The 25,311-nt window shown below is 34.3% G+C and overlaps 1 protein-coding gene and 1 non-coding gene across 5 annotated transcripts in view; both read left to right on the forward strand.

Moving 5' to 3' along the window:
- Mnat1 (MNAT1 component of CDK activating kinase) overlaps positions 1 to 25,311 on the forward strand; it is a 240,901-nt gene that overhangs the window by 154,007 nt on the left and 61,583 nt on the right. Inside the window, exon 8 of one of the 4 annotated variants that reach the window (XM_087195224.1) lies at positions 2,482 to 2,542. The exons of the other annotated variants lie outside the window; for them this stretch is intronic. Within the exon in view, the coding sequence (XP_087051350.1) occupies positions 2,482 to 2,527 (46 nt within the window). The 3' untranslated portion in view covers positions 2,528 to 2,542. The remainder of the gene's footprint in view (positions 1 to 2,481; positions 2,543 to 25,311) is intronic. 4 annotated transcript variants of the gene reach the window in all.
- LOC147822735 (small nucleolar RNA SNORD43) lies at positions 22,246 to 22,307 on the forward strand. Its single transcript, XR_015445231.1, has one exon. It is a non-coding gene; the product is annotated as a small nucleolar RNA SNORD43 (small nucleolar RNA).

Raw genomic sequence — 25,311 nt, forward strand, 5'->3', positions numbered from 1 at the left:
TCTGTGTTCTGCTTTTTTTATCCTTGGATCTTGTTGACAACCACATGGTGGTTCACATGCTTTTGTGCCATTGCACATTGCTGTGTCATTTTTAGGAGTCTATTTTTCTTTATTTTCACCATCATTCCAGCAATTTCTTCCCTTCTTTTCCTTTCTATGCAAGAATTGCTTATGTCCCTTGTCCCTTTTTCAAATTGTGCAGTATTTTTTCTTTCTGTATTTCTTTTTTGTTTGGTACCGGTGATCGAACTCGGGACCTTGCGCTTGTGAGGCAGGCGCCAGAACCACTGAGCTAAATCCCCGGCCCGAAAAGCTCATCTTTCTTTTTTTTCTTTTGGTACTGGGAATCGAACTTGGGACCTTGCACACTTGGGAGGCAGGTGGCAGCACCACTGAGCTAAATCTCCAGCCCTTCTTTATGTATTTCTATAAACAAGTCATGTAGTATATAACTATTAACTCTTGAAATTAAAAATGAGTTTTTTCTTCTTATTATCTGAAATAGTTTTAAGTCTTTGAGCAATGAAGTATATTGGCGAAGTCCTATTAATTTTCCAGTTTTTCTACTTAGAAAGTCTTAAACAAATAACAAATACCAAAATAAAGCTATATATTTATGTTATATTTATGTAACTTGAGTTTTTATGAGGAGATATAAAAGAACCTGTACTGTTTTTTAACACAGTAAATCAGTTGGCCCACCATAATTTATAATCCTTCCTTTGTTAATGTTATTATTTTACCATATACAAAACATTAAACCTTTTCTCCTCCATTTCTTATTTTCCATCAGTCTGTTTCAATTTCCATTTAACTGTGTTACATTCGTTAATTTAAATTCATGGTATGTTTTAATAGTAAATGGTGTATTTTTTTTCTATTGCTGTATATCACATTACCATAAAATTAGCATTAAATGATACCCATTTAATATTTCATTTATTGTCAGATTCTGTGGGTCAAGAATCTTGGCACAGGTAACCTGCAGTCTTTACATTGCTGGTACTAAGGTGTCATCAGGTCCTGTGGTCCCATTTCAGGAAAGCTCTAAGTCTGTTTTTCAAGTGCATTCATGATGTTGTCAGAGAGTTGGGGAAAAGAAGAGAAAAAGAGAGACAGAGGCGGGACCAGGCACCACCCCCCAATGACCTAACTTCTTTCTGCTAGGCCTCACCTCCAAAAGGCTCCACCACCTTGTGTTTTTCTTTAAATGATGCATTTCTAACTTTAGTTTCATATTTTATTGCATTTGGCTAGAATTTGTACACCCAGTGTTACGTAATCCTGATAACTAATTTCTCATTTCTGATTTTTCTGTGAATGCCTCAAGTATTTCATCATTAAGTATCATATTGACTGCTTAAGTGGTTTTTATTATCCTGTAGATGTACTTTTTAAATCACATTGTAGAAATTTTTGTCATGAATAGATATCAAATATTTTTTACATTTAATTTAATTTTTTATTGAGTGCATTTTTGGATCTATCAGTGTACTTTTGAACATCTAATGATGTTTTATATCATTAGAATTTTTTCCAGTAGCAAGTATTCTTTATATTCCTAGATAGATACTTTAAAATACTATTTAGGAAAGGTTGAATCTCAGCTAATTCAGGAAATTCATTTTAAGTGGGTCAGTTCAGATTTCTATTAATGGAACAGAATTGAAAGCAATTGGAAATCCTGTAAAAATCTTACCATTTAAGAAATTAGAGTTTATTTAATCAGCTTCATTAAAGTATACTTTACATATAGTAAAATAACTAATTGTATACAGTGTTATCTTGGTTCATGAACTTAACTTGTATGATTTTGGAAAACACGGTTATGTTTGTGTTTGTGTAGGAAAGATGACTGTGGTAGTGTTTGTCATCTAATGAGTTTCCAAACAGAAATAAAATTTTGCCAAATGCTTCTGTTTGTGAACAAAAGTGTTTGCAAAGAAAAGCATTCATGAACCAAAGTACCACTGTATTTCTTTGAGTTTTGACAAATGTGTATATTACTGTCACTACAATTACAATATAAGCTAGTTCTTTCATCTACTGTCACTATGATTGTGCTTTTTCGTAAAACAAGTTAAGAGTTTTAAAGGTAGAAGATTGTTATTTATATTTTAAAATTTCCAAGACAGAATGTGGTGTTTTGTGTACTGCTTTTTTTTTTTGGTGGAAGTCTTTACATGTTGGCTGATAATATAGGGTTGGTCTAATAATGGAGGAAAAGTACTTTCTTTATGTTTTGTTTTATTTTTGATTTTGCTTATATGACAATTTTACAAAAGTCTCTGGAGCATCAGGAAATTAAGGAATATAGGAAAATACAAAAGCCAGAAAATAGACTACTCTGTGTGCATATGTGTATGTGTGTGTAATTTATATTATACTTGGTTATAATTGTTAAAATGCTACTGAATTTTTTTTTTCCTGACCATGACAGCGAATGTCTTCACTGTCTGCTTTTGTTGGTATTTGATTTAGAAATCAGCTCTCACATCAACATGAACTTTTGTGCTTAAAGTTCTAGCCTGGCTCTAGTCTGGTAAGTTTTAAACCTTTTTTTATACAGTCATGAAAAAAAAAATGTTTCTGCTTGAAGCAGTTGTCAAACAAGCTTCTTTCATCAACAGTCAGACGCAGGGCAGCTGAATGAGGCTGTTTAGTCTAGAGCAAATGCTCACGAGATTGCAAGGTCGTTGAGGAAATGTAATTATGCATTCAAGTCTAGAATAGATTTTTTGTAGTTAGGAGTCTAGAATATGAAATCATAATACTAATTAAAATATATATGTGTATATATTTAATGAAATATATAAAAATTAATCTTAGAAAAACAGCACTAAGAATAAATTATTACTGTGAAATATAGTTTTAAATCAGATTTCTATAGGACCCCAAAAAAGCAAATTCATTTTATTGTTGGAATTTGGTTATTCTTCCCAAATCACTGTAAAATTTGTTAGGCCCTGTAGACTCTGTATAATTGTCTCTTTCGCGGGATGAAACCCATAGTAGTTAGTTTAAATTAACTGAGAAAAACAATTGATTCTTTAACAGTTACTTTACTTCTGTTACTTACTTGCTTATCACTCAGCAAATATGGATGAAATGCCTACTGTGGACTTACTCTCCTGGGTGCTGGGAATACAGCACTGAACAAAACAAAGAACACCCACTGTCATGCAGCTTACAGTCTTTTGATATAAAACCAACAACAAAAACACATTATGAAATCTGTTAGTTGGTATATTGGTGAGTTTTCCGTAGAAACAGAACCAATAGGATATATAGAGAGATACATAAAGGGAGAACTCTTTTGGGAATTGGCTCTTGTGATTATGGAGAACTTGAAGTCACATGATTTGGTGCTGTCTAAAAGCTGGTAAACTAAGCCCATGGTATATAACTCATTGTGAGTCCAAAGGTGTGAGAATGGTGGGAGCCAATCATGTAACTCTCACTGAGGCCAAGTCTGAGAATCAGCTAGTGAGGAAGACCAGAAGACCTAGAGATTTTGAAGTCCTACGGAAGAGAGACAGTGAATTTGTACTCCAGAAAGACAGTGAATTTATACTTCCTTTGTCCTTTGTTGTATTCAGGCCCTCAACTGGAATGGGAGGTGCGGGCTTACCTAGGAGAGGATGGGTCTTCTTACTCAGCATACAGATTCAAATGCTAATCTCTTCTAGAAATGCACAGAAACAACCAGAAGTAATGTTTGAGCATTGCTTTGTTTAGTCAAATTGACGCATAAAAATTAACCATTGCAGTTGATAATTAGTACTTTGAAGATGAATAATAGAATGATGAAAGGATGGACAGTGATTGAAGTAGGTTGCCAGTTTTTAGTTAGTGATTAAGTTTTTAAAAATCCTATTCTAGCATAGATATGAATTAAGCAAACAAATTACATCCTGAGGAGAGTCAAAGAAATTTAAGTGCAAAGGCCTTGAACTGGGAGGGTATGTGAGGAAGAGGAAGCAGTCCAGTGTGTCAAGGAACAAACGTGAATATAGGAATTGGTAAGAAAAATGGTCAGAGAAGTAGCAGGTTTTTTTAAGTAAGGGAGAAGACTAGGTTTAGTAAAATGCTATATAGGGCATTTTAGACTATGGTCCAGATTTAGACTTTTACTTTGAAAGAAATGGGAAGTCATAGAGTTTTGAACAGAGGTGAATCATGGTAGAACTTACATCTAGAAAGACCTGTAGAAGAGTTGATGGCAGCGGTGATGTTAAGGATGAATGGTAAAAGCAAGAAAATTTCTAACAACTCTGATTAAGGTGGTGATGGTGAGTCCTGGAATGGTGGCAGTATAGCTGATAAAAAAGCATTGAGACTGTAGGTATAATTTTGGTAACATAAAGTATTTTTGATGGATTGATTATGGTAATATGAAAAAAAGTACATGATTTCCAAGGATTTTATCTGAGCAACCAGTTGCTTTCAGGGTTTTAACTGAAGAATAGCGCTGCTGTTTACTGTGCAGACAATAAGGAGTTGAATTGTCTGTAGAGAATTTGAAAAATAAAACTAATTAAAGGTCAGTATTTTTAAGTTACTATGTACTAGTGCTCTCTAAACAATGTCAGTTTTCAAATTATTCAGAAAAAAATGTCTTTGTTGGGCCAGGGATTTAGCTCAGTGGTTCCGCCACTTGCCTCGCAAGCGCAAGGACCTGAGTTTGATCCCCGGTACCAAAAAAAAAAAGTTTTTCTTAAAGTTCTAAACAATGGCCATGGCTACTTTTTAATTTAATAGTATGTGTACACTTCCAGTGAGCACATCTATATTTCTTGTCCTTTAATAACAGACGCATACAGACCTTGATTCAGAGAACCCCCCTTTACAGTCAGTCTCAAGTTCCTCCTGCCCACCCCAACTCCACCCCCTACCCCATAAACTTGGCTACATTTAATTTTACTCAAGAGGAAGTTTGTCATAGTTTAGAATTCGTTTAGCTCCTTTTTGGCAAAATTTCTACTTCCCCTGAGGTACTACGTATTCCTGAGTTTTATTAGTAGATTTGAATTAAAGAGTGACAGTCCACTAATTATGGAAATGGAAGAACAGAACTTAAATTCTTAGAATTTTGTTTTTAAACTTTTTCAACTGTGAAGACTATTTAAAAGTTGCTAGAGTTAACATTATAGAGCCAAAGCCATGAGGAGTGTTGCAGTTTCTAGAATTTATTGAGAAATAGAAATTTTACTGAGTTTTGCCAAACTCATCAGTACCAGAAAGATAGTTCCTAGCAATTTGGGTATCTATTGCAGCATGAAAGCAAGTTTTGAAATTAAAATTAGCAAAAACTGTTCTTACTGTAGTGTGAGCAAAGATAAATTATTTTAAAATTAACTATATCACCTATTCAACATAAATATGCAAAAAGACCAAATTTAATGAAATTTGTAAATTTGCAGAAGTCAAAACTCAAAACAGGACCAGGGATTTAGCTCAGTGGCACCACACCTGCCTTGCAAGCGCAAGGTCCTGCATTCAATCCCCGGTACCAGAAAAAGTTGTAATTTCATTTATTCCAATGATGAATGTCATTATGTTATATACCAAAAATGTGCCAAAAAAAGTAATTTTAAAAAAAACCCTCAAAACAAAATTTAACGTGATAATCCATTATATGCTTATAAATGTTGCCCAATTTTAAAAAGCAAATAATATAATTAATAGGTATTTTAATTCTTTTGCGATATAAATTTTTAATTTAACATTAAATTTTTATAAAGTCCAACAAAAGAAAAATCTCAGTATTTATGTGTTTTTCTGCATTGTTACTACTTTCTGATTTCATGGTTATTACAGAAAATGATTTTGTAGAGAGACACAGATGTGATAATGAACAGTCTGCCCTGGCTGTGTGACATGCAACTCCTGATAGAGTTTTTTTCTGGAAATGGGCTTTTGTGTTGTAGTAGCTCCTGTGTTAACAAAACATCTTGTCTCTTTTGCCATAAAAGTTAATTTTTCATCATACTTGGTTGCATTATTTTTAAAGGATTTGGAGACTTATCTTTTGACTTCCTAATGTGAGAGATGAATTTAAAAGCCTACTGTAATCTCCTTCCTTCCCTTATTTCATTTGCTCTATTATCTCCTGATACAGTCATTTTATACTTTTAAAATTGAATCAGTATTCAGTATTTTATGCTGCATATGTAAATATTTTTAGCCGGACAACATACAATGATTTTGGTTTTTTAGATTTACCATAATGATTTCCTTGGTTTTTGTATGTTTTAAAATTTTCCTTTTGGCTTTGATCAGGATTTTGTTCACCTCATCAAACACTAAATCTTACTTTATCTAGGGCTTTATTTTGTTTTATAAGAACAAAATAGAATCCATTTGTCCTCTTCGACTTGGTTTTAACCTCTTTACTCATACTCAGTATAGATGGCACTCCTGTGCTACTTTTGCTAATAACTTAATCTCTCCTGACCTTACATTTGGTTTGTATTAAAGGCAAGCAATGTAGCTTTGCAAATTTGTGATGATTTGGGCATCAGTCCTTGTGGGAGTGCTACTTTCTAATTGCTTTAAACATACTCTGCAAGGAATGATTAAATGTAGAGAAAAGTCAGTAAGCCTTTAGATTTCTTGTTTTCAGTTTTACCTAAAACTTAATGTTGAAAGAAATGAAAGTGAAGAAGGGACAAGCAATGCTATTATTACTACTTACTTTATTCTTCTGATTCCACCCCTGCATATCAGAGGGAAATGAAGAGTCAATGATTTGGGATTCCTGCTGAGAGGCAGGAATCTTCCCAGCTGTAGTACATATTTAGATAGTTGTGGTCTCTCAGAGACTGAGTCAGGAACAGGAAGGCACTTCTTAGGGTTCCTTCATTTGTCATGAAGCTGCCATTTTTCCTTAGAAAGTGTTGTTGAAGACTTTATTCCCTCACCTGGTTGAAATTAACATGTCACAGCCTGATAGTGGCTCTTTCCTATCCATCTGCTTCACGAGTTTACCTGTTGATCTGGGCTTCTTTGTTACAGATAATGATTTCAATGTCATTTTAATCCTCAAATTATACAATATTTTAATGTTTAAACATGATATATTGAAAGACTATATTATGATTTTCAGATTGTAGAGTATATCTTTTTTTAATGGAATCAAACAGAAAGTAAACTGGCCATGGATGTTGTACTTGTTATGTGTATTTTATAAAACTTTAATTTTAGTTGTATATATCTGTTTGTAGTAGGTTTTCTTATAAAGTATACCGCTAATTGTGGTAAGAAAAATTTGAGAAATACTGCTTTAAACACAGCACATGGTGGAAGTCACCACTCAAATTGTTTCTACAAGATAGGGAGAACATACTTTTTAGGTCTTAGGGAGATTATATATGAACATAGCCTCGGGCAGGTGGAGAAAGTCTGAATTTCTTCTATCATAAGGTAGATATACTGTTTGATAGACTTCAGTTTTTAACCTTCATTTGAGAAAATATTCTCCCCTGTTTTTATCTAGGTCTAATGAACTTTATAAATTGAAATTTTATTTTATAACTGAGTAGTAGAAATTATTTTATTAGAAAATGTAAGCAATTTAAATATAGCTCAATCAAATTTTTATGCCATATGTTTTTGTTACGGAACGTGTATATACCTCCAAATGAATAGCACCCTTTGAATGCAGTTGACCACTGATTAATGGTCACACATAAACATGAACATATGCATCTTGTGTATGTTCAGTCCAGATTTAAAATACATCTGTGATAATGTAACACTATGTAATTATATATCACTTAGGATTTACTAGAGGAGCAGATTTAATATATATATGATTATATATATATATAATTAAAGGATCTACTAGGTAGGCTTACATAGACTGCCTGCAGAATCAGGGCTGGGAGAATGCAGAATGGCCATCTGGCTTCTGGAGAACTAGAGGATCCAGTCAAAGGCAAAGGCCTGGAGCTCATTGAAGCAGTCAGTGTAAGAAAGCCAAAGAGTCTGCGTCAGAAGGCCAAAGAGTGTACACTGGAAGCCTGAAAGACCTGGAGATGAATGACCAAAGGAAATGTCAGGGACCAGAGTTCCTCTGAAGAAAAAAAAGGGACAGCTTCCATCTTTTCCTTTTTATTCTGTCCAGGCTACAAGCCTATTTCCTCCTTAGTTTTTATTGTACATATCAGTCATCCACAGACACACCAAGGCCTTTACTAGTCTAAGAGGTTCTTTTTCAAGTTGACAAATCACAATTAATGATCACACATTACTTTTGGTTCTTTTTTTTCTTTCTGGTACAGTGGAACTCAGGACCTTGTGCTTGTGAGGCAGGTGTGCGGCGCCACTGAGCTAAATTCCCAGCCCACTTCTGGTTCTTCTAGGATTTCTTTTTTTTTTTTTTGGTACTGAGGATTGAACTCGGTCCTTGTGCTTCTTCTGGGATTTCTGTATCAAGGTGCAGTATGGACTCAGGACTTCAAATATATGACCAACAGCTTCAAGCTTATCATTATCTCTTACTATTTTTGTTTGCATGGTCAGACTTCATTGCTGTTTTTTTTTGTTGTTGTTGTTGTTGTTACTGTTTTTTCAGTACCAGAGATTGAACTCAGGACCTTGCACTTGTGAGGCAGGCACAGTGCCACTCAGCTAAATCCCCAGCCCAAACTTCATTGTTTTTGAAAACTTTGATGGCTTTTAATTTGGATGAGAGTATCACCTCTTCTTTTGTTCCATGATTGTAGAAGCTTCTCATTTTTAGGCTTAGGAAAATCAGAAGGATCAATGCAATTAATTGTTCACTTTTCTTTTTTTTTTTTTTTTGGTACTGGGGATCGAACTTGGGTCCTTGCACTTGCAAGGCAGGTGACGGAACCACTGGGCTAAATCCCTGGCCCAGTTGTTCACTTTTCTATCATCTTCTTTCTTCCGAACATGTATGTATGGCAACATACATACATACTTTCCTATAGCATTTATTCACATAAAAAGTATATCAAGTAGGGCTGGGGATTTAGCTCAGTGGCACTATGCCTGCCTCACAAACATAAGGTCCTGAGTTCAATTCCCGGTACCAGGGGTTGGGGGAGTATATCAGGTAATTTGTTTAAAATCAAAAAAGATGAAAAGTGTTGACAAATGAATGATCATTATTCTTGTCCAAATTATCATGGATAAAATTCCTTCTGTTTAATGATTAGATAGACCACAGACTATGCAGACGATAGACTATATAGATAATATTAATTCTATTCTTCCTCAAAGAATAAATATTTCATTGATTAGAGATAGACATGAAGAATCTGCTTTGGAGTGAGGAAAATGTTGTGAAATCGGATTGTGGTGATGGTTACACAAATCTCTACATTTACTAAAAATCACTGGAGTATATAATTAAAGTATTGGTAACTCACTGGCCTTTTGAGTTTGTGAGCATTCATCTGGGATAGATCTGAGATTTTACAGACATGATTAATTTTATCATCATAGAGTCCAGAGGGCTACCCTCTCCCTCTTTGTGTTCTGATTTACCAAATAATAGTGAAATATCTTCCTTTGTCATTTTTCTTTCATATCCTCAAGTGATGCAGTAGTTTAGGTAATAATTTAGTAAGAAAACTAAGTGTTGACATGATAGCTGTGATTTATTTAACTTTGCATATCATCCTTCAGGTGATTCCATCTTTATTTTGATTCTTATTGTTTTAGCGTTTAAAAATTTGTTTAACATTGGGAAATAATTAAAATAATTTCTGGGATAATAAAACAATTGCATTTTGGGGGATATAGTAAAAATGAGATCCCTAAGACTATATTGCTTCTTACATTAATGAAAATGCCCAGTTTACCTATATGGTATTTTTAAGATAGGATGAGTTTTGTTTTAGTTTGAAACAGGTTTACTGAGGTATAATTGATGTAACAATAAATATGCATATTTAAGTGCATGCAGTTTGATGCATTTTTGCATATCACTTATAAAACTATCATCATAGTCAAGATAATAAACATATCCATCACTCCCCAAAGTTTCCTGGTGTCATTTTATAATTTTTCCTGACCATCTCAGTTCTCCACCAAGAAGCCACTTGTGTTTTTAGGAGTAATAGATTAGTTTGCATTTTTTAGCATTTTATAAAAATGCAAGATCAATTCTTTTTTGTTTGACGTCTTTTATTCAGAGTGATTACTTTGCGATTCATCCATGTTACAGTGCATATCAGTGGTTTGTTCCTTTTCATTGCAGAATAATATTCCACTGTAAGTCTGTGTCGCAGTTTATTTGGTAACCTATTGATGGATATTTGAATTGTGTCCAGTATTTTCCTCTAGTTTTGGTCTATCAAAATAAAGCTGATAAGAGCTTTTTTGTTTGTTTTGTTTTGGTTTTTGATTTTTTGAGACAGGGTCTTGCTCTGTATTCTAGGCTGGCCTTCAGCTCACTGTGTATTCCAGGCTGGCCTTGAACTTGCAGTGATCCTCCTGTCTCAGCCTCCCAAATGCTGGGATTACAGGCATGTGCCAACACACCTGGCTGATATGAGCATTTATATACAGCTCTTTTTGCATGAATATCTTTTCTTCCTTGTTTTCTTTTTGAGAAAGTTCCTAGGAGTTTAGTGAGTATATCATTTTATATGTCTAAGTTTTAAAGAAAATGACATGTTGTCCAAAAAGGTCATGCCATTTTGTGTCTTCACCATGTGTATGAAAGTTCCAGGTGCTCCCGCCCTTTCCAGTACTTGAGATTGTCATTCATTTAAATTTTAACCATTCTACTTGGTGTTTCTTGTTATTTTAATGTTTGTTTACTGAATGATTGGTTGAGAATCTTCAAGTGATTGTTTGCCATTCATATCTCTTTTCTGATGAAGCCTTTTCCTAAATCTTTGTCCATTTGTTTATTGGTTGTTTTCTTTCTGAGTTTTGATAGTTTTTTTCTATACTCTGGATTCATTGTTTGTCAGCTATGTAATTTGCAGATATATTCTCTCAGTCTGTGACTTATCTTTTCAATTTCCTAACAGTTTTCTTTAGAACAGCAGAAGTTTTAACTTTGGTGAAGCCCAACTTGTTTTTTTGTTTGTTTTTCTTTTGGGGGTCATACTTTGGGTGTTGTATCTAGGGAATTGTTATTTAACCCAATGTTGGAATACTTTCTCCTAATTTTTCTCTTAGAAATGTTAAATTTTGAGGTTGGATTTAACATCATTTAGGTCTGCCATCCATTTGCAGTTCATTTTTGAATATGATTAGAGGTACGGTTTGATTTATTTTAATGGTATAGGAGTACTGAGTTGGTTCTGCACCACTTGTTGAAGACTGTTCTTTCTCTACTGAATTGCCTTTTCACCTTTATCAAAAAGCAGTAGATCATGTATGTGTGGATCTACATCTTGACTTATTTTGTTGCATTGTTTGTTGATTATGGTACCACAACTGTTACTGAATATTGTTCTAATTATTACAGCTTTAGAGTAAGTCTGAACATCAGCTCTCCAGTTTGCTCCTTTACTTTTCTCTATTCTTTTTTTTTAAACTGTTTTGAGTAGTCTAGGCTCTTTGCATTTTCATATAAATCATAGAATCCCTTTTCCCAGCCTACTGGGATTTTTAAATAAACCTTTTACTTTACAGCACCTTTGGATTGATAAAGTAATTGCTCATATAAAAAAATAGAGTATATATTTCCCATATCATTTCTCCTCGTAACACCTACCATTAGTTAGTATTATATATTTGCTATAAGTATAAACCAACTTTGGTAGTTTGTGTCTTCCAAGGGATTCATCCGTGTCATTTATTTTCAATTTATTGTTATAAATTATTCATCACATTATCCTATTCTCATTTTAATATCTGTAGAATCTATAATTATATTACCTTTCTTCAAATAAATTAAGAACATTATTATATCTTGGTTAATAAGACAAAAAAGATAAAAATCACAAAATACAAACTTCTCTTTTAATTATATGTCTGTTCGCCTGTTAAGTGAAGATACTTTAAAGTGTAAAATTACTCGTTAATTTTTCATTTCCTAGTCGAGAATTCAGGATCACAAACTACGAGTTAGGTAATTATTTTGAGTTGTATTTTAGACATTCATATTCTCTTAAAAACTACTTTCAAATAGAGATAACTTTATTTTCATTAAGTATGTGGAAATTATATTGCCACTTAAGGAAAACAAAAGAAAAATAATCTGGAGAGTGAGTTGTTGGGAAATATGTCAGATATGTGATGCTTTTAACCTTTGAAATCTGAAGCATACTGACTCTTGGGTTAATTTATAGTTTTCATGCTCTGTAATTGTAACGTTAATCTGTTTTCTTTCTCTCTCTTTACTAAGTTATAATTCATGCTTTTAATTTCTTGAAATCCTTCTACCATGAGTTTTCTAACTAAATTAAACAGAAACATCAAAATAATAAAAACATAAATATAAGAAACAGAATTTATATGAGCTCTTGGAAATTGCCATATATCCATACTTTAAGGAATAGAGATTTTAAGAGTTTAAATTTGAAAGAAACAATACAATGTAATGTGTTAGGATAGGTAAGCTTTTTCTTTAATAGTCTCTCTCAGTCATCTTAGAGTCACATGTGGCTGTCTTAAGAGTGTTTGTTAAATAAATTCACTGGGTATTTCCTATTAAAGGTAATATATATTCAGTATAGCAAAACTTTGAAAATAAGCAAATAGGAGAAAAATGGCCCATGTTTGTCCTCTTGAGTCACTGTTTTTCCCAGGATACAAAATTGTAAGCCAAAATGGTCCATGTTCTTAGGAAATAATTACTCAGTTAGCACTTCATTAATTGTCATCTTCCTTCTGGTTTGGCGTAGTACTTTCTTGTTAGGAAACCAGTGTTACCAGTCCCCAAATAAACAGTCCAAGAAATGAAAACTAGACAGTTGGTTCTGTGGGTATGAAATCAAAGTATATTTAAGGTGTGCTTTCAGTAATATTAAATTATTTAAACATGCTCAGAATCCCCAAAGTAGTCATTATTCTGATGTGAGGGTAAAGTTGCCATGTTTTTTTGTTTCTCTATATAACTGGTTTAAAATGTAAAAACATAAATCCTGAAGAGTGGAAGTGGAGAACAGGGATGGTTTTCATTTGCAACAGTTTCCTGTGAGACGCAGCCCCAAACAAGACCTGTATTTACATGAGTCAGTGGTGTATTCAGCACATGTAAAATTTTTTAATTTCACATTTTAGTGATTGGAATTTAATACTTTCATAGTAAATGTGTCTAATAACACTAGGTGAAGTTTGAAATAATTTTTGAATAATTTTACAGTAGAAACACCAGTTAAATCAACCTTTTCATAATATATGTCAGAAAAAATTAGTTACTTTTGCTGCCACTGCAAAATCAATTGTGCAACTGTTCTTTTTAAACTGACTTTTACATTACTAAATTTTAAACACTATAGTCCTGTAACTTGTCAGAAGCAGGTTTTGGTTAATAGATATTTTCAGTGATGTAATGGGAACTTTTGGCAGTGAGTCAGAATATAATGGACTGTGATTAATGTTTTAATAAGTACTTTTCTGTTGCTCATGATGTAGAGGAGAAATGGTTTCCTGCTCAAATTGATAGGAGAATGGCAGGTGTACGTGTAGTGTTTTTTTAAAAAAAGAGTTGAATATTTCTCTTAGAATAACATTAATAATTTTATATGGTTAAAATTACCATAAGGTATATATGTGCTACCACAGAAACCTAAAATCGATTTGGAGAAATAAAAGTAGGAGATGATTATTGACATTCTAATTAAATCTTTTAATTGCTAGACTGTTGTTTTCTTTTGAAACTATAACTTGACATTTCTGTGGTTTGATCTTGGATCTTTGTGTAAACTATAAAGAAATCAGGGATCTGCTTAAAATGTATGATTTAGGGCCTGTGAACTCTGTGCTATGTTGTTTCTAAAATAGTGAGTTTTTTCAAAAACTTTTTCTAAAAAGCTTTTCTCTTAAGGACAGGAAGTACAGATTGATAGTCAAACAGAGTAGTGATCTTGTGAGAATTCTCCATTGCAAAGGCCCTAAATTCAACCTACAAACTCAATAAAGTTCAGAAATTTGGAAAGTTAAACCCAGAAGATTTTGTGTCAGCCTTGGAATCTGAGTAAGTGAAGATAAACTAGAAGAAATACTGGTGTGCTGGACTTGAGGGTTTGGTTCACATCTCGTATTTTTGCTATTTAAGTTTGGCAGTTTATATGCAATAATTATGTGTAATTTGTTATAGGTTGAGGGTCCTAGGGCTTAATAGATTCCACTGTGGAATGGTACTGTACTACTGCTGATATTTTCTGCCCTATATTTATCTGTGCATAAAACTGAGCATAAAGCTGAGCATCTGTCCATTTCATTAGATTCTCAAATAGATCCTGACTTTAATAAAGTGTTTAGAGTAGTGGTTCTCAAGCTTTGGAATCTGTCAGAATCATGGAGTGTTTACTGAAACACAAATTGCTCAGCTCCACTGTCAGGGTTTTTGATTCAATAGGAGCCCCAAGAATTTTCCTGTCTAACAAGTTCCTAAGTGATGCTGATGTGTCACTGATTAGGGACTGTACTCAAAGAACCAGTGGTATAATCTTGGAAAATCGTTTTCTAGGTCTTTTTCTATTTTCATTATAATTTTTGTTTTATAAAAGAGCATATGCTATATTCATTGTTTTGTTATCTCTTTTGACTATATCTTATCCATGTTTATCCACTGAGTTAAAGCAGTTCGTGTTGTAATTTATTTAACCAGTTTTCTTTTAGATATTTAGTTCACTTTCTGTTTGTTACTTTTATAGACTCTTTGTGAATTTTTGTGCAATTATTATCTTCCAATTATTTAATCAGAAAAAATCTCCAGATTGAAGGATACATTTGTAAGGCCTGTTTGAGGCTTAAATGACATAATACATACATACATACATACATACATACGTACATACATATATTTATTTTTTTTTCTGGTGCCAAGGATCAAACTCAGGACCTTGTGCTTGTGAGGCAGGTGCGGAGCCACTGAGCTAAATCCCCAGCCCCTACCCTAATTGCCTTTTAATATCAGGCACTTATACTTTAATGAATACAAGTGTTACTTTAAAAGAGAAGAAATTTTTACAAGGAAGCCAAAACCTTTGTTTGAGGAATCAAGTGTTTTACTTCTCGCTGGTTCATATAGTTTTCAGTTTTTAATGAAATCTTGTTTGGCCAATAGATTTTCTAAATGAAAAACGCTTATGTCACCCTTTGTAATAATAATGATAGCCTATTTTTATTTATTTATTTTTGAGATTTTTGCCATGTAATTTATTGGTATATGTTCTATACCATGGGGTTTATAATTTACCCCAAAATTTATATTACTAAATTTGTCCCAGTAACAAAGAGGTATTTAAGGAGTGTCAGTTTTTAAAAAATATATTGCATACTTTGAAAGTAGCAAAACTGTAGTATAAAGTGAGAGCATTTGTTTTCTATTGAGAGCTATAGTAAGAAAAGCTAAATTGAGACATTGTTTTTGAATTTGAGGAAAAATGACATGTTAAGCCATCTTTAAAATAAACAACATTTATATCTATAATCTTTCTGTGGTACTATAAGACCAAACAACATCTCCTTCCCTGACTTTCAAAATTAAAGTACTAAGCCCATACAGACAAAAATAATCTGAATAAGTGATCCACAAATGTGATCATTGAGAGGTGTCAATATGGGGGGGATATTGGGTAAAGTAAGACAGGAAAGGAGTGAGTGAAAAAATGACAGCTGGGACATAAATTGAAGTAGGCAGTAGTTCAAATTAAATCTGCCCTTTTACACTGCCCATTTCTAGAAGACATATCTGTGACACATACTAGCTTATACACAAATGGTAAAGAGTAGAATGATTGATATATATCTGTTGATATATATTGATCTATATCTATTTGGTCTTTTGAAACAGGGTCTCACTATGTAGTTCAGACTGGCCTTAAACTCACTATGTAGCCTAGGCTGGCCTTGAACTCAGTGATCCTCCTGCCTCAGCCTCCTGAGTGCTGGGATTACAGGCATGTGCCACCATGTCCAGCCATATATGTTTAATGTGAAAGTCACCTTGGTTTGCATACCATTTTCCCCAGTAAGTAAAATGTGATACATTACCAAGTAATAGCAGCTGAACTTAAATATACAGATACATTAACACAACTGAATACAATGAGTCACCATGCAATGAAGAGAATACTGTACAAGATGTCTAATCATGCCAAGTTCTTCTTTTGCCTTAGTTTTGCTTTGCACTCTATCTTGAAAGTACTGCTTTTGTAGTTCACCCCAGTTTTTGTGCATTTTACTCTTATTGTCATAACTTGGCAACCTTATCACTTTTTTATAACTCCTTTCGAGTTATACTTTTTTCTTCCTTCCTTATAAAACCCACGTTCACTATATTATTGTTTATTTGGGATTTGACCCACCTTCTAAAATGAACTGTTAATACTCTTGGGGAGATTGTTCATATTTTTGTTAGTGATCTGGTGATGTGATCTTTTTGTATCTGGCTTCTTTCGTGTTTGTGAGATTCATACTGTTAATTTTGCATGGATTACCTCCTACTTTCCCTAATGGTTTTGAAGTATGCATTTTGGCAGAATATAAGATCTTTCAAGAAAAACACCAAGAAGTTGTAGCACTCTTGTTCATGGAGTCGGCTCTGTCAGAAGCAGTTTAGCCCTTGGAATTGCTCATTGTAAGGAGATTTCTTGATGGCAATTCAGCCTTGATTGTAGACTTTTATCATGGTGCTACTCATTTGGCCCTACTTTCTGGTTAGAAATCCCTAATGGTTAAAAGGTCTACTCCTGCTATAAAGTAAACTACTTCAGAAATTACCTTGATTCTACCCACAAAGAGTTTTAAAGAGATGCGAAAAACTGAAGTACCTTCACTATTCTCAAGCTCTGCTTGGCACAGGGCTTCTGATAGCAGATGTGTTTTCTCCACATCTCAGCCACAGCAGTGGGTGCCCGCTGAGTACTCTAATTCAGTTCTGACAGTACAGCTGCCTCCCACTTTAGATGCCATCACAGTGTTAAGTTGTCACCTGTACTTCCTTCCTACTGACTATAAATTGGGGGTTCCCATCCTTCCCATTTGATTACTTTTCTAGAGCAGTTCACAGAGTTCAGAGAAACACCTCACTTATATGTACCCATTATAAGGGTATCACAAAAGATACAGATGAACAGCCAAATGGAAGATGCATAGGCTGAGGGGTACAGAACTTCTTGGCCTCTTTTGAGTATGCCACCCTGTAGCAATCTCCATGTGTTCAGCTGTCTGGAAGCTCATCTGAACCCTGTCTTGTGGGTATATATGGAAGATTCATGTGGGCATGAGGCCACCACCAAAGACTTAAAGCCATTTAAAAACTTTATGAAAATATTATTTACACAGTACCACAGAGTTAATTAACCTTTGTTAAGATTATCATTCAGTGATTTTAGGGGTTAGTTTGCCAAGTTGCACACTTCTTACTATTGTCAGGGCCAGCTTTGTGTGTACATGATATAGGGGCTCTTGCTCTGGAGGGAGTTCTGTGTTTAGGCAAGGCCCTGTACTTGGAGCCTAATGCTCTGTGAGTGCCACCTTAAATTCTCAATAACTTCATGTTTAAATTTGTTTTTTGTAAGTAAAGTCTGATGAACAGTGGAGCACTCTTGAGGTCTTGGAAAGATCTGATCTCATCTGTCCTTGGCCAGCTCTTCCTTTCTTGGCCACCTATTTATTCCCTTTTCTGCTCAGTTGCTGTTGCTGCCACTACGTCCTGAAAGGTCTGCATTGGGCATTTGTACACTGCATGCTTTGAGGTCTGTGCTCAGACAGTTTGTGTCATCACCAAGAGAACACACCATTACTGGCAAATAGAAAGCACCATGATGGGTCATGAGAGTGTTCACAGAAGGAGGAAAAAATAGTCAACAGCTCTTTAAACAAGATGCTCACACTTTTACTTACTACTGAGCCCAACCACAATCCTCTTTCCTTCCTTTTTTCTTTTCTTTTTATGCTAAGTTACAATTAATCCTCATTTTCCTTCCCCAGATTTGGGAAACTTGTTATCTCCTTGTTGGCTCTATAGGTTTAGTTATTCTAGACATTCCATCTAATTGGAATCATAAATGTGCAATTTTTTCATCTGGCTCCCTTCATGTTTTTGAGGTTTATATGTTATATAAATTCATATTTCATTTGTTTACTGATGAATAATATCCCATTATATAGATATACATTGTTGGCTTCTGTATTCATTAGTTAACAGGCTTTGGGAGTTATTTCCACTTTTTGGACATGATGAATAATTCCGCAATGAATATTCATATTATTTGGATATATCCATTTCTGTAGGGAATGAGTTGCTGGATCATGCAACAAATGTATGTTTAACTTTTTAAAGAAACTGCAGAACTGTTTTTCCAAAGTAGCTATAACATTTTACACTCCTAAAAGTTCATGTATTCTCATGTTTTTCTTCATCTTTGGTAACATTTATAATTACCTGTCATTTTGATTATAACCAGCTTAGTGGATGGAAAATGCTGTCACCTTGTGGGTTTAATTTGCATTTCAGTGATGATTAATGGTGATGTGTATCTTTTTATGTGTTTAGTACCCACTCACATATCTTGTTCAGTGAAATGGCTTTTCAAATCATTTGCCTATTTTTAAATTAAGTATTTTGTCTTATTATCAAGTCACAAGAGTTTTTATATAGCCTAGATGCCAGTTCTTATAATTTGTAATTATTTTTCCCTAAGTGTGGTTTGTCATTTCACTTTTAAACTATAATATCGCTGATGACTTTGCTAAGTCCAGCTTACTAATTGTTCTTTTTTATGATTGTGCTTTTTAGTGTGGTATCTAAGATACTTTCACCTAACTGAAGTCTGTGAAGATTTCACCCTGTTTTTCTCCAAGTTTTAGTTTGGCATTTACATTTTTGCCTGTGATTCTTGAAGCTTTAATTTTCATATATTGTATGAAGTAAGGGTCTGAGTTCATTTTTTTTCACATTGATATGCAATTGTCTCACTGCCACTTTTTTGGAAAAGAATATTCTCTCCTCAATGAATTCCTTTTAAAGCCATGTTCTCTGTATCTCATCCCTACTACTAACTAGTACATGGAGGCAACGCTGCAAGATTTTTGAGCCTGACCTTTTCTTGAACTGATAACTGTTACCTTTTCCTGAATTACACATTTTTTAGTTTTGAGCCAGTTTTTCGTTTTGTAAGTATTAGAAGTATGTAAGGCTGAGGAATTTTTAATTTTAGGCACTGTTTTCCATTTCTTTGTTTGTTTGCAATGGTCTCATTATGTTGCCCAGCCTGGTTTTGAACTCCTGGGCTCAAGCAATACTTTTGCCTCACTTTCCCATATAGCTGTGTCTGCAGGTACATGCTACTGCGCTTAAAGTTGAATTCTAATTTTGATGTGAAAATTATAAGGGTACATCTTACATCTTTCCTATCAAATTATAATTAAATCTTATAATAATTAGAGCCTTTGATTCTGAAACCATGAAATATTTTGATAGGAACAAGATTCTTTAACCTAAAGCAAACATCTAACCTTATAATACCGAAAGGTCTAAATATTGTTTTGCTCTTCCAACCCAAAATGTTTGTATTCAGAGGTCAATAAAATATAACAGCTCTGTTAAGCAAAAACAGCCCCCACGATTACTTTTCCTGGTCAAAAACTAAAGGTAATGGAAGCAGTGTTTAGTTTGGGCTGCATAAGAAAACATCCTCCTTTAAGATCCTTATTACTAAAGAATTGACTTTGTCTTTCTGAGCCTGTTTCCTGCACCTGATTGTAAGCCTGAGAACATCTTATTCATCCTTGCCCCTCTCCCCTATTGCAATCCATCCCATCCCACCTCATCTCAGTCTCACTCTATAGTGCCTTCTTTGACGACACAGATGATTCTGAAATGATTTCTTAATCTAAAGAAAATTTAAGAAGTATGCAAAGAAAGAGAGGTATGATAGTGACAACTGCCAGGATTCTCTTTCCCTCTGAAGTATAGTAAATGTAGTCAGCCATCTTGGTTCAAGAACTGTGAAAAGACCAGTTAGCCATGTTCCCTGTCTCAGGAGCTCATGGTCTGGAGAGGAAGTCTGTCATGTAAACAAGAGCACCATAATATGGGAAAGATTAAGGAAGGATCACAGAGATATGGATGTGCAAACTATTTTCAAGGTAAATGAGTCTACTAGTAGCATGCATGGGCTATACCTTCAGAGGAGAAAGATTCAGAGATTTGAAGGAACATGGTGCCATTGAGGAAATTGTAAGTTGCTCACTCTGACTAAAGCACACAGTTTGTAACAAGGAGTGACATAAAGAAGTTAAGATCAGATGGTGAAGAATCTTATTTGCTACATTAAATATTTTAAAAAGCACACTTTTTCCTTTTTTTTTTTTTTTTGCATCCTAAATTGAGGTTGAAAGAACACAGCCATCTCTATATTTGGACTCTGGACCATATATTTTTACCAGTGGGAGCTGGTGAAGAAATTTAAGTAGGTGAGATACTCAGATTTATATTTTAGAAAGATATTTTTGAAGGCAGCGATATGGAAAATGTATTTGAGAGCCTGATTTTTTTTCTTACTCTTTTTATTTTTTTGTGGTACAAGGGATCAAACTCAGGACCTTGCACTTGTGAGGTAGGCTCAGTGCCCCTGAGCTAAATCCCTGGCCCCCTGATTTTTTTAAATAGCTAAAATATGAAAGATCTAAACAGAGCACCTGTAGTTGAGATGATGAATTCAGAAGCAATTTAAAGGATTGAATTAATAGGGCTTGGCAGCTGACTTCCAGTAGAGAAATAGTCTAGAAAAATGCCAGTACTTTGGTCTTGAGTGTCATGGTTCTAGGATGTCTTTCACAGAGATGTCTGTTCAGAGTTTTGCTGTGCCTGTAGAAGGTACTAGAAACTGGAGTCTTGTGAGAGAGCTGTAGCAAACACCTGAAGGACTAAGGCAGCTGGTTGGGCCTGCATTCTCAGTGCTCACTCTTGCTGCGTCCTGTGTCAAGGGAGGCCTGTGGGGAGAAGTCAGCAGGGATAAGTACTGCATTTATTCTGCTGCCAGAGAACATGTGCAGCTGCTGCTTCCTTCTGATTCACCACTACCACTTGCCACAGCTGCTCAGCTGGACCAAAATAGGTAGACTGTCAAAGATTGCCCCGTAACAAAGCCATGTACAGCACTGGGTGAAACTTAAAATTTTAAAAATTGATACTTCTACCTTTTTCTTGGTGTCTTTTATTTTAAAAGTCTGCCTGTAGATATATACTATAGACCCATATTGCACATTTGATTTGCTAAAGTCCCGAATATTCACGAATTCTACTTCCTGCCTATCTACTAGCACACACATGCACACACATATCGCACACACATAATTTAAAAATGTTATGCCTATGGAGTTGTGACACTCTGAGAAAAGTTGCTTAGTTGTAAAGATAAAAGATTTGTTAACACTCCCAAAGTCAGTTTATCTAAACAATGTAAATTAATTATCTACTGCCTTAGATACCAGTGAACTATTCAAATTTTTTATTCAGCCACTTTGGGAATTAAGTGTGTTATGTGCCCATTGGATGGTTTGTACTTAAATATTTGTCTTTATAGAATATCCATATTCCTTACTAGTTTTTCTTTGCTTCAGACTTCATATTATAAGCATATTCCTTTTCATCAGTTTCACTTTTAATTATTAAGATCCCCTTCTACCCAGTATGTGTCTTTTGTTGTTGTTGTTGTTTGTTTTTTGCTTTGTACAAACCAGTTGTTCTTCCTGTCTAGAAAAAGAAATCCTGTGAAAATCTGTCAGTCTATCTCTATGTCTCTCTGTCTCTGTCTCTCTCTCTCTCTCTCTCTCTCTCTCTGTCTCTCTGTCTGTCTCTCTCTCTCTCCTCCTCCCTCCCTCTGTCTCCATGCCCACTGCCCCCCCCCCCTTTGGTTTTTGAGACAGGGTCTGTCCATGTAGTTCATGCTGGTCTTAAATTTACTCTGTAGCCCAGACTGGCCTTGAACTCCTGGTAGTCCTCCTGCCTCAGCCTCCTGAGTGCTAGGATTACAGCACCCAGCCTTTTTTCTTTTTTTTCCTACATCTTGTTTTTGATTTGTCAGCTGGTGATCTGCCTGAGCACAGTAAAAGATCTTTCAAAGATGGCCTTTTCATAGATGATGAATTTACTGATGGTCTGAAAGAGACTGTATGCTGTGTCATGTTCTGATCTGGAAAAAGAAACAAAGACTATCTTTGAAGGGGCTGCTATCCTGTTTGTTTATGCTTGCTAGTGATCTAAGATGTAAATGTGTCATTTTTATAAAATATCCAGTTAGTGGGACAAAACATTTTATTGTATCAGATTGATATTCACTAGTTGTTCTCTACTCTTCCACTTCTGTTTTCATACTTTGTGACCTATGCCATGTGGTTTGGGTGACAAAGGCAGTCTTCATTGTATTTGTATATGGAGTAATTTTTTTTTCAAAAATTTGATGTATTTTCAACAATATAAGCTTACTGTAATGTTTAAAATAATATCTTCATGTTTAAAAAAGTAGTTGAACTTCTAGTTTTCACCAGTATTTATGTTGGTAGATTACCATTCTTTTTATTTTATTGTTTTATTTTCTGTAACATTTGATAGAGAACATCAAATAGAAAAATAAAAGAATACTTTTCATTTCATAGACTCAACTGCATTTTTCACTTGTTTCCTGCTTTATAGCTTTGTAAGAGACTGATATTTTTAAATTGGCACGACATCAATTCCAGTTGCAGATGGAAAGAGTTTTTCTTATCAAAAGCATACAGATGTGCTTTTTGTACTAAAATTTTGCCACCCAACAACATCAGGAATTTATTATTATTTAAATTTTTAGAAATGATTTTTCTCAAGTTTTATTAAAGTCCCGCTTGTTATCTTTTTCCTCATGTAAGTAGTCTAAAATTAGACTGACAAATTTTTTATTCATTCATGTTTCTTAAAATTGTTTCATTTTTAGTGAAAAAGCACTTTTTAAAGGAGAATATTTAATTTTTTCGTTTGCCTTATAAAACTATAGCAATATGCTGTAGGTATTCAGTGTTGGTTTATCATAAATTGGCTTGCGTCCCGGAACTATAGTTTTAGTTACTATAGCATTTCATTTCGTTTTTTTAATAAAAGAAATTGCCATTTTTAGAAAGTTTAGAGTTTTTTCCTTCCTTATAGATATAACCGAATAATGATTAATACAGCTCAAAGCAATATCAGTGTACAGTCACTTCAACTGTTTGTTTTTTACTTTTTACTCTACATATATATGTATTTTAATTTACCACTTTTGATTGTTACTATTAAGGGATTGGAAATGATCAAGATATATCATATGAATGTACCAATTCCCCCAAAACAAACATCACTATTCTAGATTACAAACATGCACTTAAAAAAAAAAGATTTATACTCAGAGCTCTCTTAATCTTGGCTTTTAAGCATCTGGATGACCTGACAGTTCTCAAATTTATCTCTCTGTGATCTGTGTTTCTTACCAACTGTGGTATTGTATATATTTCACATTTAATGTCATATTCTTAAGAATTTTATTCTACACTATTAACAGTAATTCCGAAAGAATTAAACATAGTAGGTGACTATACAGTTGTTTAACTGTTTCTTATCCTGTACTCCACCATTTACCATCTTTCAAGGCATGTGTTAGAGGTCATGCTTATTTCAGATAGTTAATTGTTAGTATTGTTACACCATAATTTGTACACTATGTTATAATCTAAATGTTCTCAAGAAATTTGACTTGGTAACCATAACCATAATGCAACAACGCAGTGCACTGTGGATTATAGGCTGTTTTATTCTTATGACCACGTGGCTGGGTGGGAGCTGTGGCTTACTGCTACAACCAGTATGAAAAGGGAGGGCTACACAGCATATCAGAACCGTGGGAAGTAAGCAAGATTCAAACTTTCAAGTACAGTTTTTATTGACTGTGTATTGCTCTCATATCATCATGAAGTTGGGATATTGTGAGTTGAAACAGAGGACCATATATGTAGAACTGCTTTTGTTAACAGGAATTTGGGTGATATAGAATTTTAAATATCTTAGTACATTTGTATTTATGTTTGTTTCATTAGTTATTTTTCTGATTTAAATTTGGAGTGGTAAATTAGTAAGGCATAATTTAAGGGGAAGCAGTTGAGTTGATATGCTTAGTGTAGGTACTAAACTTCAATCCTTCCCATATTAGATATGCCACAAAGTAGGTTGCCTTCTCTAATTTTAGAGAGGTTTTTAATCAATTTAGAGATCATTAAATGAACTTCAAAAACTATCTAGGTAAGTGTGTTTTCCTCTTTTTGTTGTTCATTGGAGCCACTATAAATGAAGTGGGGGCATTTGTGTGCCTGGGGTTGTCTCTGAATCCTTTATTCTGTTCTGCTGATCCACAACCTGGGTGGGTTTTTTTTTTTGTTTTTCTCTTTTGCCTGTACTGTGCTGTTTTTAACACTCTACCTTTGGGGTACAACTCGAAGTCCAGAATTACGATGTGTTCTGCCTTGCCCTTTTTGCTCAGAATTGCTTTTGCTATTCTACGTCTCTTTTGGTTCCATATGTATTTTGGGATTCTGTGAGGTATGTTACTAATTTACTTTTCTTTTTTTTTTTTGTATATCCTTTTATTGGTACATTTTAGGTGTACAATATAATGACATTCATCATTGGGAATATGCACCTTTACATACTCTCTTGGTTCTTATTTTTTCCCCCTTCCCCACCTTCCCTTCAACCCCTCCATGCCTCCCTTATTTACAAAGACTTTGTTTCCTTATTTTCATTTTTTCATATTAATTCCATTCGCTTCTTTCCTTTCCCCTACCCCTCCCATTTCCCCTTCCCCTTTGCCCCTTGTCTTTCTATTTCACATTATCTATTATAACTTTTAGTCCTTATTTACACTTTCAGTTTCTCACACCAGAGAAACTATTTGGTACTTACACATGTGTGTCCTACTTATTTCACTTAAGAGTATCACCTCAGTGTGCATCCATTTAGCAATTAAATGTCTCTAGTTTCTCATTTTTTATGGCTGAGTAGTACTCCATTTTATACAAAAACCACATTTTCTTGATCCAGTCTCCAGTTGATGGGCATTTGGGCTGCTTCCAAGTTTTAGCTATTACAAATTGTGCTCCTATGAACCTGGGTGCCTGTATATCACTGTGGTATGATTC

Source organism: Heterocephalus glaber, unplaced genomic scaffold (assembly GCF_053883595.1).
Source record: "Heterocephalus glaber isolate CG9 unplaced genomic scaffold, H.glaber_assembly_v1.0 deba00001608, whole genome shotgun sequence".
NCBI lineage: Eukaryota > Metazoa > Chordata > Mammalia > Rodentia > Bathyergidae > Heterocephalus > Heterocephalus glaber.